This window comes from Silurus meridionalis, chromosome 13 (genome assembly GCF_014805685.1).
Source record: "Silurus meridionalis isolate SWU-2019-XX chromosome 13, ASM1480568v1, whole genome shotgun sequence".
NCBI classification, from domain to species: Eukaryota; Metazoa; Chordata; class Actinopteri; order Siluriformes; family Siluridae; genus Silurus; species Silurus meridionalis.
Genome location: NC_060896.1, coordinates 27,418,362 through 27,435,825, shown reverse-complemented (window position 1 = coordinate 27,435,825; position 17,464 = coordinate 27,418,362). Strand labels below are relative to the sequence as shown.

The following is a 17,464-nucleotide window of genomic DNA, read 5'->3' as shown; positions in this document are numbered from 1 at the left end:
AAGGTTTTAAGTGTTCTGTAATGAAATCACTGGATTTCTATCTTCTACACCGCTCCTTACAGATCTGCACGGAGATAAAGTATGGAACTGGAGCCATGTTGGTTCACTTTCCGGAACCTTCCCTGCTCCAATATTATTATTATTATTATTATTATTATTATTATTATTATTATTATTATTATGTAAACTTTTTTTTATTTTAAACTAATAGATTAACAAAATGCTTTTTTTAACCAAACAATTGTATTTATTTTTTTTTTTAAACAAAATTCAACGTGTACAATTTTGTTGTTTAAAAAGATTATAAAATAGGAATAAGATAAGAATTACATTCAGGTTACTTTATGGTAAAAAAAAAATATGTAAAAATATATACTAGTGCTACTACTACTACTAATAATAATAATAATAATAATTAAGAAATTAATCAATTGCTGTAATGCATTTAAAAGCGGTTGCTAGGGAACCGTGACTAGGCCGCCGCGTCGGTTGCTATGCGAACCCGGAAGTAAAAGCGCTCAGGGGTAGGAGGTGTGAATCTGCGTGACTTGTCGAAAGAGGGATTTCCAACATGGCGGCCGCCGCGGCGGGTGAGTCCGTCTGTAGCGGTGCGAGTGGCGGCGAGGATCCGCCGGTTCAGTCCCGGGAAATCATCAAACCCTCCGTAGCGGAGCTGACCAAAGTGCGGACCAATATCCTGTGTACGGTGCAGGGATGCGGCAAAATCCTGCCCAACACTCCGGCGCTTAACATGCACCTCGTCAAGTCCCACAGAGTCAAGGTACACACACACACACACACACCGGTGCGTCTTGTTCAGCTCCAGGCCTTCTTTTTATCATAATACTTTCACTGTATATGTTTGTAAAAGATGAATCCAGCAATTCGGCCTTTACCAGTTAGACCCTGCTTCAAGAACATGAAGACCCTCCTATTGTTTTCAATACGATTTTCAGGGGAAAGTGTCCATCCACGTTCTTAAAGCTGCTAGTATTCACCGGATGACGTCATTCACACGTTCAGAACGTTTTAGGGTAACATGTACACAGAATAACCTGTAAACGGACAGTAGTCGATGAGAAGGCTGTCTGATGACGCTTTATAAACACGTTCAAAACAGAGTTGACACAAGAAGTTGTTTAGTCACAATAAGCTGTAACAGTATTATAGACAATAAACGATGAGAAGATGAAAAGACGCGATGATGATGATGATATAATGATTGCTACAGACGCAAAAAAACGCGTTAGGTGACGTAAGAATTCGCCTAGACGGAATATTTCACGTTTTATTTTATATTCTGCATTCGTTTCCTTGTGATATTTTATAGTTTATACTTTTATGCATTTCATTTGTGTTGTTAGTAAAAAAAAATGATATTCGTTCTCTATTTTTGTTCACATGTACGTTCTTCAGTATTGGACAGTCGTAAGCATTTTCACATGTCGTACTCTGTATAAATCTGCATGCGACAAATAATAATTGATTTAAAACGAATCCCCACCTGCTGACCAATCAGAGCGGAGAATCCAGCATTAACGCGATCCTGATTGATGTTTTTCACGCGGGTGAAAACGTGAATGGACCCGATTAGCTGATTAAACGTGTGTCTGATTATCGAAATCTCTTCGTTATCAGTCGTATGCAAATCATTGATGATGATGTGCAGATACAGACCAAGGAACTTCATTTCTGAAGTTAGCAAACATCAGAGCAAACCGGACAGTTTTCGCTCGGATCGTGACACGATTAGATTTTTGTTCGTGCAACATTCAAACGCAGGATGGTGCGAAAAACAAAAAACATCCAGCCTCGTTGTTAAAACATGAACATGAAGAACTATAGAATTTCTCTAAACAGGAAAGCAACTCACAATATGATAAAACTGGTGGATGTGGCCACCAAATGCACTCATCTGTAAAATCAGAGAACCTGAAGGGTTCTGTAGCTGCACGGTTTTACGTCCTTGCGTTGCTGCTTCGTGATTGGATAATCGGCCAGTGGGTGGATGTAAATATGACCTCATGAAGTGGTTTCGGATGAAATATTTTCCCACCCAAGTGGATTTACATGTTCTCTTGGTGTATATTTTCAGTGTAAATGAAGTCACACCTGATGGACATGTGTAATTTAGTTTAGCAGATTGTGTCCAGTAGAGCAGTGAGGGCTAAAAAAACAAAAAACAATCCCGGTCTTGAGAAAAAAAGATCCGAGCTGGAAAGATCGGTGCTTCTGCATATAAAGTATCTCTCCATTTGGTCCTCTGTCCACACTCGTCTGCCTGCTGAGAGGAACGAAGACAAAAGGAAACTTCAGCCTTTCTGTCTCAGGCACATAAAACGGCTAAGTAGCCGAACCAAGTTGCCATGACCTGAATGCTAACACACACTTCTGTCCAGACTGTTTGAGCAGATTCCAGGGTGGATTCAAATCCATTAAATCTAAACTTTGCCAAAGTTGCACCTTAACTGATTTGACCCCTGGTAGCTAACATAGTAAAAAAAAAAACAACAATAATTAGCAAAGTTTGCTAGTAAAATGTCTCTTCCTAAAGCAAGTAGAAATTCCATTCAGCTGAACTTTGATCTGGTTTCATGAGCAAAAACTCGCACATTCCGGATTCATCCCACATGCAGGACCCGTCGTCATGACGATCTCCGCTACCCCGTGTTTTAGCAAACGACGTCAACAAAGACTGCTGCTGTAGAAGTAGATGTGTACCGAAATATAAATACGCATTAGTATCGCGATATTTTTGTTCGGCCGCACCATATTTTTGTGCAACAAAATCGTTTTTTAGAAATTCACCGGAAAGTTTTCTCCCCTTTGCAAACCCTATGTAGAACAGTGCACTTATTCCAGGAGAAAAAAAACACAGTACAGTTAGCTGGCTAGCGTGCTAATATGGAGGAGTCAGTGGGGTTTTTCCCTACACATGGAAACATGGTCAAAAAAACTTTTCAGTTTTGAGTTTCATTTGAGAGGTAAGTCGAATGCAGAATCAGTCCAGTAGTTCTACCAAGAGTTGCCCGATGTGTGTAGTCCAGCAGATGGTGGATTTTGATTCGGGAGCTTGAGGAGCTTTTTGGTTGGTGAACCTTCTTGTGTACCAGGACACTACAAAAGAGCTTTTCGTCCAGCCCTAAAGTGTCATTTACCTTTCTTTTTTTCCACTGAATTAGCAAGACCAGTTCTTGTCCATATGTAACAGGCTACAGTTATTGTCTATAGAACTGTAAAATGTTCCACCTGAACGAAATGTCCATTTCTCTGAATGACCGCAGTGATTTTTGCTCATGTCAGCACTTAACGCTTTTCACTTTAGCCTCCATTACATAAAATCCGTTCCAGTTTTCAACACGGGCACATTAGCATTTGTAATGTGGGCTAGTCACAGCGTGTGATCCTTGTTGTTAACACCCACTCGAGAAATATCTCTTGCGAAACCCATTTTGAATTTTGAGGTCAGCACTCCATTCATCAATGCAAGAGTGAAATTTGTCATGGAATCCTCCATAGGGTGGATCTTTGTCACACCTTTGTATCTAATGTGCTCGATCTTCAGGCTGATCCTCACTGTTTTGCTGTTTGATAGGAGGGTATCATCAACCCTACGGTACGAAAGGATATGAAAGCTTCGCACAAGCTTTACTGTTGTCCGATCGAGGGCTGTCCAAGAGGACCTAACAGACCTTTCTCCCAGTTTGCACTGGTTAAACAGGTAAAGTAAAACGATGACTCAGGTGACCTGCATGCACGTAAAGTATTGGATTTTTCCATGACTCTAATCTCGGTGTGTTGTTTTGTTGTTGTTGTTGTTTTCTTTTATACCGGTTAGCATTTCATGAAGATGCATGCCGAGAAGAAGCACAAATGTGAAAAGTGCAGTAACGGATACAGCACAGAATGGGACTTAAAGAGGCATGCTGAGGATTGTGGGAGGACCTACAGTTGTACATGCGGATGTCCCTATGCAAGTCGAACGGCACTGTTGTCGCACATTTACAGAACTGGTCACGAGGTTCCCAAAGAGCATAGGTATTTTCTTTTTAAAAGTTTCATGATGTAGCTTTACTTTTTGAATTAGCAAAGCACCCTGCGTCAAAACATTTCTTTTTTTACTTTAGGTATCCACCCGTCAAGAAAAGAAAAATGGAGAAACTGTCACGCAGTGCAACAAAAGTTGAGCCTAACGGACAAACTTACGAAACGGAAGTCACAGAAGGAGCAGTTCCTGCTGAGGGAGCATTGCACACTTCAGATTTACCGCAACACAAACCTGTTCACTCTAAAAACCTCCAAAAAACTCTGTTGCCCATGCCTCAAATGGCTTTGGTCAATGTCCCTGTGATGCAGCTGGCACAATCACCAGTTCTTCTCTTGCCAGCGGAGAGCGGTACCCTGAGGTCCGTGGTCTTTGCGATAGACACGCAGGGGTCTTTAAGTACATTTCACCTCATGCCTCAGTCATTTGGGGCAGTTGTATCTCAGTTAAACACTAAATGTTTCAAAGAAACCACGTCCGTTTCCAGATCAAACCTGGAATCCAACAGCACAGGGATCCAAGTCAGTCTCCAAAGCATGCTCTCCACTGATGAGCCGATCAAAGATTTGGGATCAAGGAGTAAAAGTAACTCGACCAATATTCAAACGGATATCTCATTCCTCAGTAAGGGATCTGTCGGAGGAATCGGAGGCATCTCTCCTGGAAACGAGGCCTCGGTTTCCTCCGGTTCACAAACTGACATTAGTGTGAGCCATCAGATCCAGCTACCGGTTAGCGTGCAAACTCAGACGTTCCCTATGAGGTCCAAAGTCACATCCTCCATTGGGGCCCAAACTGAAATGCTCGGTCAGATACCTTTCTTTACTGGTAATACATCGAAGGAAACTCAGACAAGTTGCTCCCCAGCAGCGTCAGTAAATAAGGCCCAAATGGACCAAGCTATAATGTGTGCAAATCTTTTCGATTCTGATATGCTCAGCGTCTCTACACAGACTACAGTTCATGGAGGACCCTTCGTCAATGATCTTGATTCAATGAGCAATGAATCAGGATTTTTCGAAGACAAAACTACATCGTCCTTGTGCTTTGGAGCTCAGACGGACATTTTACACCAAAGCACGGTAGCCGACAACCAGACTCAGACGATAAACCTTTTGAGTGATCTGGAAAACATCCTTTCTGACAGCATGGCAACCGGAGCTCAAAGCTGTGGAACAGGCTTAGTTCCAGTGCAAGAGCAGCACACGGGCATCGACTTTGACCTTGAGGACTTCCTTAATGCGACTCATATTCAGACTCAGACAGACGAGAGTGCCTTGGGAGGCTTGAGCTCAGAGACACCCTTGGAGCTCCTTGACATTGAGACGCAAACCGACTTCCGCCTGCTCGATGACATCGGGGGCGGCCATCATGCCGATGTCGGCACCAGGGTCCAAACGAGCGATCTCGAGCTGGAGATGTTTGATACACAAACCCAAACCGATCTGAAATTCCTTCTCGACCCTAGTAGTCACATGTCCTTTGGGAACATCCTCCGACACTCCAGCTTCAACATGAGCACAGAGTCTTCAGACAATGAAACCCAGACAGACAACAGGGCTTCTCCACCTCCTCTGCCCTTGTCTTGTTCCAATGATGGACAGATCAGACTTAGCAGCACTGAAACTCAGACGGTATCCAGTTCCTCCAGCCTGGGCCACCTTTTCCTAACCAGCAATGAAACGCAGACGGTCATGGACGACTTCTTGTCGGCAGACCTCGCTTGGAATATGGAGTCCCATTTTAGTTCGGTGGAAACCCAAACCGGTGAAGATCTCCTGTCCTTGTTTCAGCATTCAGACAAAGCCATCGGCTGAGCTCTCTGTCGTTATCGCATGTTTGCATTAGTTGTTACGAAGGAACTGTTTCTGGTGAATCGGCCAGAAGGTGGGCGACCTGAATGGAGCGAATGGAGTTCTCCCAAACGCTCATCTCCATAAAGCGCTCAGTTTGGAAGGCAATCGCGTTCACTTGTAGTTAATTAGCATTTTGAGTCATTCCACTGCAAGCAGTGTCTCAAAGCTTAAATCCGTGTCATTTAGTCTCCGTAGTCCGCGCACACTGCACTTACACAATGTCGTGCACAATACTTTTCTGGTATTGCTGTGATTCCTATCAGCGCAATGATTCGTCCGAGGTCTGATCTAATCCGAACGAATTTCCCAGTATGAGACAGGTAAAAACCCTAGGTGACGAAAACCAATTAATTTCCGTTGTTGTGCTGTGACCTGGGGAGTTAGCATAAAACTTCTATAGCATTCCTGAACCGGATGACCAGCGTTTCAATAATACTACAGGATCACATGACTAGCATCGTCCAATTTCATGAACAAAACAACCTGCAAAAACTCGTCCCTCCTCTGTCAAGGTAATATCGCAAGAAGAGACGCGTCAAAAAAAAGTTACTACGGAATGTCCTTCAAAGAAATGAACCTGGTCTAAGTAGGGCTTTCAGCTGCACTTTATCATTTTAGCGGCCGTCGTTTGACCGCTCTTTAACGTGTTTACTTTTATTTGCACAATTCTTTAGTACTTTTTCTGTTATTAAAATGGTCAGATTGTCATTTTCTTTCCGTGATGAAAACAGTGCTACTATGTAGTCGTATATTTAAAGTGCGGCATGAGTCTAAAATCCATCGAATAGAAACGACTTCACCTGCACATCAGATTTCTTGTGAAATTTCTTGATTTTCTTGTTTGGCTGCATCGTTATAGTTCCGATATTTTTTTGTTGTGCTTAACTTTTTTTTTATTACGTTTGCATCTGATTGTTGAAGCCAGATGTCTGTTACTGAACTGAAACACTTTAGATTCGTATAGTGGATTGTTTTTGTTGCATTTTTCCTAGAGCAGTATATTTTATCGTCTGACTCATAATGCAGCCTTTTGAAACGTTTCGCTAACGTACGCATATTTCTGCATGTCGCGAATATCGGTGACCTTTAACGTAGTAAACTCAGCAATGCATTTATTACGACGATTTGCATCCTGTACTGTGAGTGATTTAACGTGCGAATCGCAGTTGTTTACAGCAAAACGGAACCTTTAAGCACTACTTTCACTACTTTGCTTTAGCGTCGGTGCCTTAATTTAAGCGGCGAAATGCAGCGCCTGTGAAAGGTGTGGAGTCTTTTTACGGTTTTTGAAAGACGTGCACGTTCTTCCTGTTTCTCTGCAACAAACTCGGCCGTTTAACGGTATGACGATTGATTTTGACCAATCTGCTTTGTTCTGCTTTGTTTTCATTGAAAACAAAGTATGAAGAACAACTTTTACACACTTTCAGCAACCGGACACTTCAGCTGTGCCTCCTGAAAAACTCCCCAAAGTTGTTCTTCACTTGATGGTGATTTCTTGATGATGCAGTTCATCCCAGAGCAGTTCAGTAGGATTTAGGTGCGGTGACTGGGCAGGTCGTTTCATGAAGATATCACTCCAGACGTCTGTTTTCTCTCTAAATAACACTTACATCGTCTCGTCGTACGGTGAAGTCGGTTCCGATAAGCCGCAGTCCAGACGGAACTGCATGGTGTTGAAGTATGGAATGGTGGCCATGATGGTTCAGGATTACTTTCACTTCCAGGAAGCTTTCCTGCTCCAACACAACCCCAAACCATTTCACTTCCACCTCCATTAATGAATGTGGGGGTGAGGGAGTCTGATCACATCTTCTCTCATGTTCTCCAAGTTCTTCTGTTAGGGATGAAAAGAAAAAAAAAAAAAGTCACATTTTGGTATTTTTACCGAGTTTTCTGCAAAAACAACAAGGAAAATCTGAAGAACCATAAAAGACCAGGTGTTTCCACACTTTTGACAGGCGCCGTATGAAGACGTTTAACTCGCATCGGACATTGTGGTTTTTCTTTATCTTTTTTATAGTTTTTTTTTGTTTGTTTGTTTAAAGCGCTAGTTCTTTCTCTCTTTTCCAGTTCATACATTTCTCTCGTTCTGTATTATATTACGCTTTATTTATTACCTCGTTTATTCATCATTATCGCTCGCTATATATTTGCCATTTATAGCCTCATGTTATTCCAGTGTTTCTAACACAACGTGGCTTTGCCTGTTTTCCGTTTATTTATATTCAAATAGCAACGGAATGTAAATGACACTGTGTCTGACGTCGTAACCCGAAAAGGATTTTCTTTTATTGTCTCGGTGCTCAGCCAAGGCCGACATTTACATCCGACCTCCACACACACACACACACACACACACACACACACACACACACACACACACACACACACACACACACACACATGCACGCTATGAGGAAAGAACAAAAGCATATAGCTGTAGATTACTTGAAAGCATCAGCGTTCTCTCTTGGGTTTTCAGAAGAGCGTGTACGCAGTCCTGTTTCTGATAAAAACGTCATCGAGTTTGACTACATTTGGATTTTTCTTACATTTTCCCTTTTTTTCCTCCTGTTAATCAATGTATTTTAAGTTGGTCATGTGGATTTCTTTCAGATTTGATGTATAAAATGAACTGTGTTTTTGTTTAGGCTGTAGCAGCTGCTCCAAATAAAATTCTGTCGAGATCAAATTTGTCTTGATTTGTCTTCATTGGACAGAAAGTAACACATTAATTCGGTAAATAAAGTGCATTATTTATATATACACTATATGACAAAGGTATTGGGACACCTGACTTTTAAGCCATGTGTAGTTCTTTCCCAAAATGTTACTACAAAGTTTGAGAGACACAATTATACAGGACGTCTCAGGATCTGGTAGCAGGAAATTTTCCCTTCACTTGAACCAGGAGACCCAAATGTGTTCCAGCATGACAATGCCCCTGTTGAAGATCTGCTTTACTTTGCTTGGAGTAAAAGATCTCCTGTTATACAGCTATAAACCCTTTTGAACACCTTTGGAATGAATGTGAATGCTGACTGCACCCCAGGCCTCCTCACCTTCTCACCTATATCAGTACCTGATTTTACTGACACCTTTGTGTCTGAATGAGCACAGAAATCTAGTGGAACATCATTTTAGAAGAGTCGAGGTTATAATGCAGTCTAAATGGACACCAATTTTATGCTCAGGTGTCCACCTGTTTGGAGAAGAACTACACATAGCTGTCTACATATAAAGTCCTTACAGTGCATGTACCAGTCGAGTCACACAGTTCTGAGGTCAGCATTCCAGCACAGTGTCAGCTTCATGGTTTGACACTTCACATGACCTGAAGAATAAGATAGATCACAGATATGCAGAATTTCTAAATACAGACGGCTCTGAAACCGTAACCACGCTGAGTTATGTGAGGCCCAGTGACGGCGAGCACATTGTTGTAGCGAGGCACTTCGGTTGCCGGGTAACGAGGACGTCTCTTCCAAGTAGCCGTGAGTTCCAAATCAGAAACAATGAACGTGTTTGCGTTTTAGTTCCCATGGAACGTTACTTCTATTCTAATTTAGCATCTAAATTTTAACTTTTGAGAAATAGAGACATTATATTTTAGTTGTTTACTATGTGACCACTTGAACATTTCTGCATTTTGAACAGAAATGGATTTACTAGCCCATAATTATATTTATAAATCTAATATATATAAATATAATATGAAAAAATATACATTAATGATCCCATGAGTTTTTAACCCCATTAGTGTGTTCAGTTGATTTTCAATAACATACTTTAGTCCTTTGCTCTGTCTTCTGTTCTGTAGCTGTATGTTTTAACACCAGGGTCCTGGAGAAACATCTCATTTAAGTGTGTGCCATTTGACTTCGGAAAACATGAGTTATTGCTAAAATTGTATTGTCTGTGAGTTCTGGTGCAACCATTTCCTTCAGGAGTCACGTCACTGGGTGAAGATCGTCTACGTATCTGCTGTTAAAGTCGTCCTGGAAGAGATATTTACCTTCACAAATATCATCATGATAGTTGAAGTGGTTTAAAGACTCTACCACTGATCCCTCCATCCTCCACCACTGATCCCTCCATCCTCTACCACTGATCCCTTCATCCTCTACCACCGATCCCTCTATCCTATCCTCTACCACTGATCTCACCATCCTCTACCACTGATCCCTTCATCCTCTACTATTGATCCCTCTATCCTCTACTGTAAGGCGGGGAACCGCCCACTGGTCCAACGACGGTTTCCAGAGGCGTGGCGAAGGATTCTCGCGCGTTCTAATCTTTCCTTTCACATTAGATAATAAGATTTGGATTAATGTATTATTTCATTTTTGTTATTGACCTTTTATCTGACTCCATTTAGATAAAACAATAAATATTTGCATAGGTTGTTATTTTACTAATAGTATAATTTTGATGGATGTTTGTCTAGTTATTCTGATTAAGCTCTGGCATTACACTCGTTCATTCGGTTCACACAGTCGCACAAGATCCTAGTATGGGCCCTATAATTAACATACTGGTCAACGGTCATAAGCGAATCAGTATTGGTCGCTGCCAGAGGTTGGACTATATGCTTAAGCGGCCGCTCTCTGCAAGCTCAACTTTAAACATACTTTATTTAGTCCCCTTAGAGGTGACACTTAATTATTACAATAATTATTTCTAACCACAGATAATGAATAGAATAATATTGAAATAATCAGAGGTTGAGGCTGACCCTATTTAGAGTGATTAGAAATGTTACTCTAAACGGAAATACATATTGTTAGCCTCCACGCTTCTAAGTACACTTAAACTAACGCCAAGTGCTAGTCGTATCTCTAAAATCCTCAGTTGATATTTACTATCTAACTGGGATTTAGGCCGATCTAGCCTGATTTCCAGTCCTTACGGTAACTGCGGATGCAACGTTATTACTTGCAGTGTCAACATTTACCGAGCAACACAGAATAAAATCAAACATAACAATTTATTAACCAGGTAAGAAAATCACAATTCAAAGCCAATTTATAGTTCAATTAAAATATAACATAAATACAAACCAATAGTATTTACATTTAAACAAGAAATATAAAACCTTTCATACCTGGTACGAGACTACACACAGTAATCGTGCGGGATATCTGTTTACAGATTCCCTGAATTGTTGGTCAGTTCTCCTTAAATACCCAGATAGAGTAAGCATTATGTAAACATTATTTAGTCATGGAAGTTTGCATTGATTGGTTCTTACAGACCTGTGGGAGGCACCTCGCCTGTATACATCTGTAGTGGGGCACGCCCCTTGTATAGAGTTATGTTTTCTTTAACTTTATTAAAACCTTTTTTTATTATTTGTTCTATTGCTGTGGGAATGGGACCTGTGTACCAGTCGCGATAAACCTTTGTAAAGAAATGAAACATGAACATTTTCTGTCGTTATTTACATGTGATATGACCTTTCTTACACATAATCATCCGGTGTGCTGTAGAATGTTCTGTGTTGAGGATGTAACAGGAAAAGGAGGGGAAGAGGGGTCAGACACTTGTCTGCAGATCCACCATTTGTATGGAGATGTGGTGGTCAAGACCAAGGGTAGCTCTCCGGGGAGCCTACTGTATTCCAGGAAATGTTCTGGTTCTCGAAAGGGGGGTTGCAGGGTCGTTAGTCCCCTGCCGTGAGTCCTGGAGGAAAACGTGTTAGGCTCACATCCTGGCCCACACCCTCTCGGGCATCCATGCTGTGTTCTCGGGGCCGACCTTTGGTCAGGATCAAGCAAAGTCTTACAGTTTCCCACTTGGCCCCGTGGGCGAATTTGAATAGGGTACCATGGGTCAGACAAAGCAATTTATTTATTTATTTATTTATTTTTAGAGTCTTTGGAACACGGGTATCTGCAGTGGGCTGAGGGCAAGGCGGCGTGTGTGGATTCTTGTGTAGATCGTATGAGGTGTCTGAAGTAACAGCACTGGAGCATGGTGAAGGTGAAGATCAGGGCACTGCCAATGGCACATCCCCGGAACATCCAGTCCCACCAGGTGTAGGTGTACTGTGCTGATCGAGTGGATGAACTGGATAAAAGTTGTGCCGTCTGTCGTGCCAGGTTAGTTTCAACCTGTGCTTGGTTTAGGTGGTATTCAGTTTGCAGGATCAGTCTTTGTGTCAGGTCCATCGCGTCAACCACAGCTTGGGTGCCTTGCTCATAGAAAGTGTCATCCCACCATGGTGAGGTCTCTGTGTCCAATGGCATTCTTCCTAAAATGTTGACTTGGCCCATTGAAAGGTCCTCTGTCACTTCCAAACAGAACGAGTGATTAGCAGAGCAGGTCAGTCCTCCGTAGGTAAAGGAATTCATTTCACTGACAACGCACCACTGTGTGTGAGACACCTGGACAACATCAGAATAACCATGCAGTGACTGAACATTAATAAGTTTGGTGTTGTTGGGAGAGAAAGGTTGCAAAGTGTTACATGTACAGATAACATAATTGTGTGTTTTATGGCAACATGTGCGACTGGTAAACAAGGTCTCAGTACCCTTTTGTGTCATGTATCCAGTGAGGTGATCCCATTTAATTACCTGATCCTTCACTACCACGCCAATCGAGTATGGTAGTGGAATTTGGAAAACCTGATCTGGGTGTATCAAAGGAAAACTGACGAAAAATCCAATACATCCATTACATTCATTTCCTGTAAACATCATTATGGTGGATAGTAACTCAGAATATCTTACATTTTTAATTTTTCCTGATTCATACCACCTATGTAGATCTAAGATGTCTATGAGGTCATTCAAAACATGTCTAGGCGTTTTGTACAGGCTAAGATCTAGGATTTCTTGTCTAGCAGCAGTGAATAGATCTTGTGCATATGTCCTACAGGCTAAGTCACGCTCAATGGTACGGGTTTGATTGAATAATGTGTGGCTGATCGCAGAAGCGCCTGCGCTCGGATCGAACCGCTTTTATGATATTTTCATTGCTATTTGTGATATGTTGAAAACCAGTGGCCACCTGGTTCGCAAACCATGTTGAGAATTGTGATTGTTTGGTAATTTTGTAGTTGTTAGCAATGGAATTAACTGAGTCAAGAGACCTGCTATGTTTCCGAGCAGGTCTCGTTTTGAGCGTGCAGGTGAGATTTGCACGGCAAGTCTGTTTTTGTAGTCATAAATTAAATCATCGATTCGTGACTGTAGCCATGCATAGGTCTTATCATTGTAATCACAGTGATTGATATAAGCAGATAGGATGTTGGAAATATTGTATGATACATGTGTCATCACTAGATTCACATCATGAAATAATGTCTTGTTAATATTCCCTTTAATCAGTCCACCAGGAGGAATAGGATATAGTTTTGGACATTCCTTTGGTTTGCTATATCCACAAGTGGTTAAATTAAAACAATGTTTCATTATCCATGAGCAATTCTGTGGCCCGTGTAATTATCTGGGTCATTGACACATTTTCCCACGCAATACATGCCTTCTCTCCGGCTAGTCCAGACAAAGGCTTCAGGTTGATTGTTATGAGGTACATATGAAGTTATATCAAATTTATATTCGGTATAACTCATATGCGTAGTGTTGATTGTTTCAGTGTGTGTACACCTATATATTGCGGGTTCTAAATTTTTGGTTAAATAACAGATTTTAGGATCTAATCCATTGTTGATTTTTTCATAGAGAGTGCGATACTCCCAATTTTTGCTCCTGGTTCTGCTTTAAGTTGATACCAGGCCGTTATGTTGTGAAAAGATGTGCGTGCGGTGTGTCACCTGAAATGTTTACTATAGGGAGATGGTCGGAGCCTACTTTACAGCAAATTTTAGTTGCGCAATTTGGTTCCGGTACTACTCCGGGAGGCCACAAGACTATTTCTCTGGTTGAAAGTGTACTGAAAAATGTGGATGACCTCTTAGTGTATTTCCATACCCATCTCCCACATTCCAGTGTGTGTGTGAGTGAAACCCTTTGACCCAGCTTGATGCAAGTGGGTCCAGAAACTTTCCTCTTGTCCGGTCTCCATGGAATTGCTGCAGTCAACCTAGGAGATGAAACAGAGAGAAACTTTAATAATTATTGATTAGCAGAACCTTTGAAGATTTTGCACTGGGACATGTGGTACCATTTCAACTTCCCCTTGACACTTATGGCCACACAGCTATTGCATAAAGCTTTTATCTCATGTGGTCCATGCCATCTGGGTGTGAATGGACCCTGTTTTATAAACACCCGAATCATGATCATGTCACCCTCGGTAAATTTGATCTCAGAAGTTGGGTTAAATTGTGCATCATTCATTAGGTCAGACTGTTGCTGTTTTAAGGTGGTTTGTGTTTGTAACACTGCCAGTCTTTGTTGTAATTGTGTTAGTACAGTCTGTTGTTTTGCAAGCACAAGGGGTCCCAGATCTGCTGGGGTGATTTCTGGGTCTATGGGTAGTTTCATGACTCTGCCTGTCATGAGTTCAAACGGGCTGATGCCTGTGGCTTTGGATGGGGTTGCTCGCAAGACTGTCAGAACTGTTGGCAGTGCATCAGTCCACCTGTTTTGATGTTGCATTATTTGTTTGGAGATGCTTTCTTTTATCGAACGATTTGCCGTTCCACCATACCTGAGCTTTGCGGCCTGTATGGAACGTGAAATCTTTGTTTGATATGTAGCATTTCACATATGTGTTTCATTATCTGACCTGTGAAGTGTGTTCCTTGGTCAGACTCGATCTGAGTTGGTGTTCCCCAGATTGGCAGGATTTGATTTGCCATTACTCGTGCCACGGTGCGTGCGCTGTTGTCGTGAGTTGGAATTGCATCTACCCATTTAGAGAATTTATCGATTATGACAAGACAATAGCGATATCCCCCCTTGGCAGTGGGTAATGGACCAATAAAATCTAGCTGTAAGAATTCCCATGGTCCTTTGGGTGGTTCTGGGCGACACAAGTTTGTACGTCCAGTTCTACCCTGGTTGATGGTGGCACATATGAGACATGTGTCGCACCATCTCTCAATGTCTGATGCCATTTTTGGCCACCAGAAGTTTTTCTGTATCAGCTGTTGTGTTTTGGGAGCTGATACATGCGCATAATCATGGTATAATTTAATCACTGGTTTCTGGAGGGCCTCTGGAACGATGTATTTACCATCTCTGAGTTTATATTTTGATTTTGTTTCCAGTTTATGGCCCGTGGCAAAATACCAGGATACGTTTTAATTATTGCTCTATGTGAGATTTAGTCCCTATTCTTTTAACAGAACAAGGGTGTTTTTTAGCTTTAACGCGGCTGTTTCTATGAGTTCCTCCTCTATACTGCTTCTATAATGTCCCTGAGAATCCATGTTTCCTCTAAATTCTTATGCCCCACGGACTTCTACGGTCTCCGGTCTAACAATGGGCATACCGGCCCGTTCTAATTTATGTGTCTATATTGGGTGTGCAAAACTTTCCCTCAACACTTCTAATAGGCAAAAAGGAACGAACTTACCATAGCAGCTGTAGGCAGAGAAGGAGAAGATCAAACCTCATATCTTCTGTGGGAATCCAAACTGAATAGTCGCGTCGGAAAGATGTCACTCGCCTGTGCAGGTAGAGATCACGTCGAGGTCACCAACTTTGTAAGGCGGGGAACCACCCACTGGTCCAACGACGGTTTCCAGAGGCGTGGCGAAGGATTCTCGCGCGTTCTAATCTTTCCTTTCACATTAGATAATAAGATTTGGATTAATGTATTATTTCATTTTTGTTATTGACCTTTTATCTGACTCCATTTAGATAAAACAATAAATATTTGCATAGGTTGTTATTTTACTAATAGTATAATTTTGATGGATGTTTGTCTAGTTATTCTGATTAAGCTCTGGCATTACACTGCTCATTCGGTTCACACAGTCGCACAAGATCCTAGTATGGGCCCTATAATTAACATACTGGTCAACGGTCATAAGCGAATCAGTATTGGTCGCTGCCAGAGGTTGGACTATATGCTTAAGCGGCCGCTCTCTGCAAGCTCAACTTTAAACATACTTTATTTAGTCCCCTTAGAGGTGACACTTAATTATTACAATAATTATTTCTAACCACAGATAATGAATAGAATAATATTGAAATAATCAGAGGTTGAGGCTGACCCTATTTAGAGTGATTAGAAATGTTACTCTAAACGGAAATACATATTGTTAGCCTCCACGCTTCTAAGTACACTTAAACTAACGCCAAGTGCTAGTCGTATCTCTAAAATCCTCAGTTGATATTTACTATCTAACTGGGATTTAGGCCGATCCTAGCCTGATTTCCAGTCCTTACGGTAACTGCGGATGCAACGTTATTACTTGCAGTGTCAACATTTACCGAGCAACACAGAATAAAATCAAACATAACAATTTATTAACCAGGTAAGAAAATCACAATTCAAAGCCAATTTATAGTTCAATTAAAATATAACATAAATACAAACCAATAGTATTTACATTTAAACAAGAAATATAAAACCTTTCATACCTGGTACGAGACTACACACAGTAATCGTGGGATATCTGTTTACAGATTCCCTGAATTGTTGGTCAGTTCTCCTTAAATACCCAGATAGAGTAAGCATTATGTAAACATTATTTAGTCATGGAAGTTTGCATTGATTGGTTCTTACAGACCTGTGGGAGGCACCTCGCCTGTATACATCTGTAGTGGGCACGCCTTGTATAGAGTTATGTTTTCTTTAACTTTATTAAAACCTTTTTATTATTTGTTCTATTGCTGTGGAATGGGACCTGTGTACCAGTCGCGATAAACCTTTGTAAAGAAATGAAACATGAACATTTTCTGTCGTTATTTACATGTGATATGACCTTTCTTACACATAATCATCCGGTGTGCTGTAGAATGTTCTGTGTTGAGGATGTAACAGGAAAAGGAGGGGAAGAGGGGTCAGACACTTGTCTGCAGATCCACCATTTGTATGGAGATGTGGTGGTCAAGACCAAGGGTAGCTCTCCGGGGAGCCTACTGTATTCCAGGAAATGTTCTGGTTCTCGAAAGGGGGGTTGCGGGGTCGTTAGTCCCCTGCCATGAGTCCTGGAGGAAAACGTGTTAGGGCCCACATCCTGGCCCACACCCCTCTCGGGCATCCATGCTGTGTTCTCGGGGGGGGGCCGACCTTTTGGTCAGGATCAAGCAAAAGTCTTACAGTCCACCGATCTCACCATCCTCTACCACCGATCCCTCTATCCCTCTACCACTGATCCCTCCATCCTCCACCACTGATCCCTCCATTCTCTACCACTGATCCCTCCATCCTCTACCACCGATCCCTCCATCCTCCACCACTGATCCCTCCATCCTCTACCACTGATCCCTCTATCCTCTACTACTGATCCCTCCATCCTCCACCACTCATCCCTCCATCCTCTACCACTGATCCCTCCATCCTCTACCAATGATCCCTCTATCCATCTACCACTGATCCCTCCATTCTCCACCACTGATCCCTCTATCCTCTACTACTGATCCCTCCATCCTCCACCACTGATCCCTCCATCCTCTACCACTGATCCCTTCATCCT

General features: G+C 41.8%; 1 protein-coding gene across 1 annotated transcript; it reads left to right on the top strand.

Moving 5' to 3' along the window:
* The first annotated feature begins 532 nt into the window (after nucleotides 1-532).
* On the top strand, nucleotides 533-8,596 carry atmin (ATM interactor). Its single transcript, XM_046865059.1, has 4 exons — nucleotides 533-781; nucleotides 3,596-3,721; nucleotides 3,839-4,038; nucleotides 4,128-8,596. Exons 1-4 carry the CDS (start codon nucleotides 572-574, stop codon nucleotides 5,860-5,862), a joined length of 2,271 nt encoding a protein of 756 aa, XP_046721015.1. The 5' UTR covers nucleotides 533-571; the 3' UTR covers nucleotides 5,863-8,596.
* The last annotated feature ends 8,868 nt before the right edge of the window (nucleotides 8,597-17,464 follow it).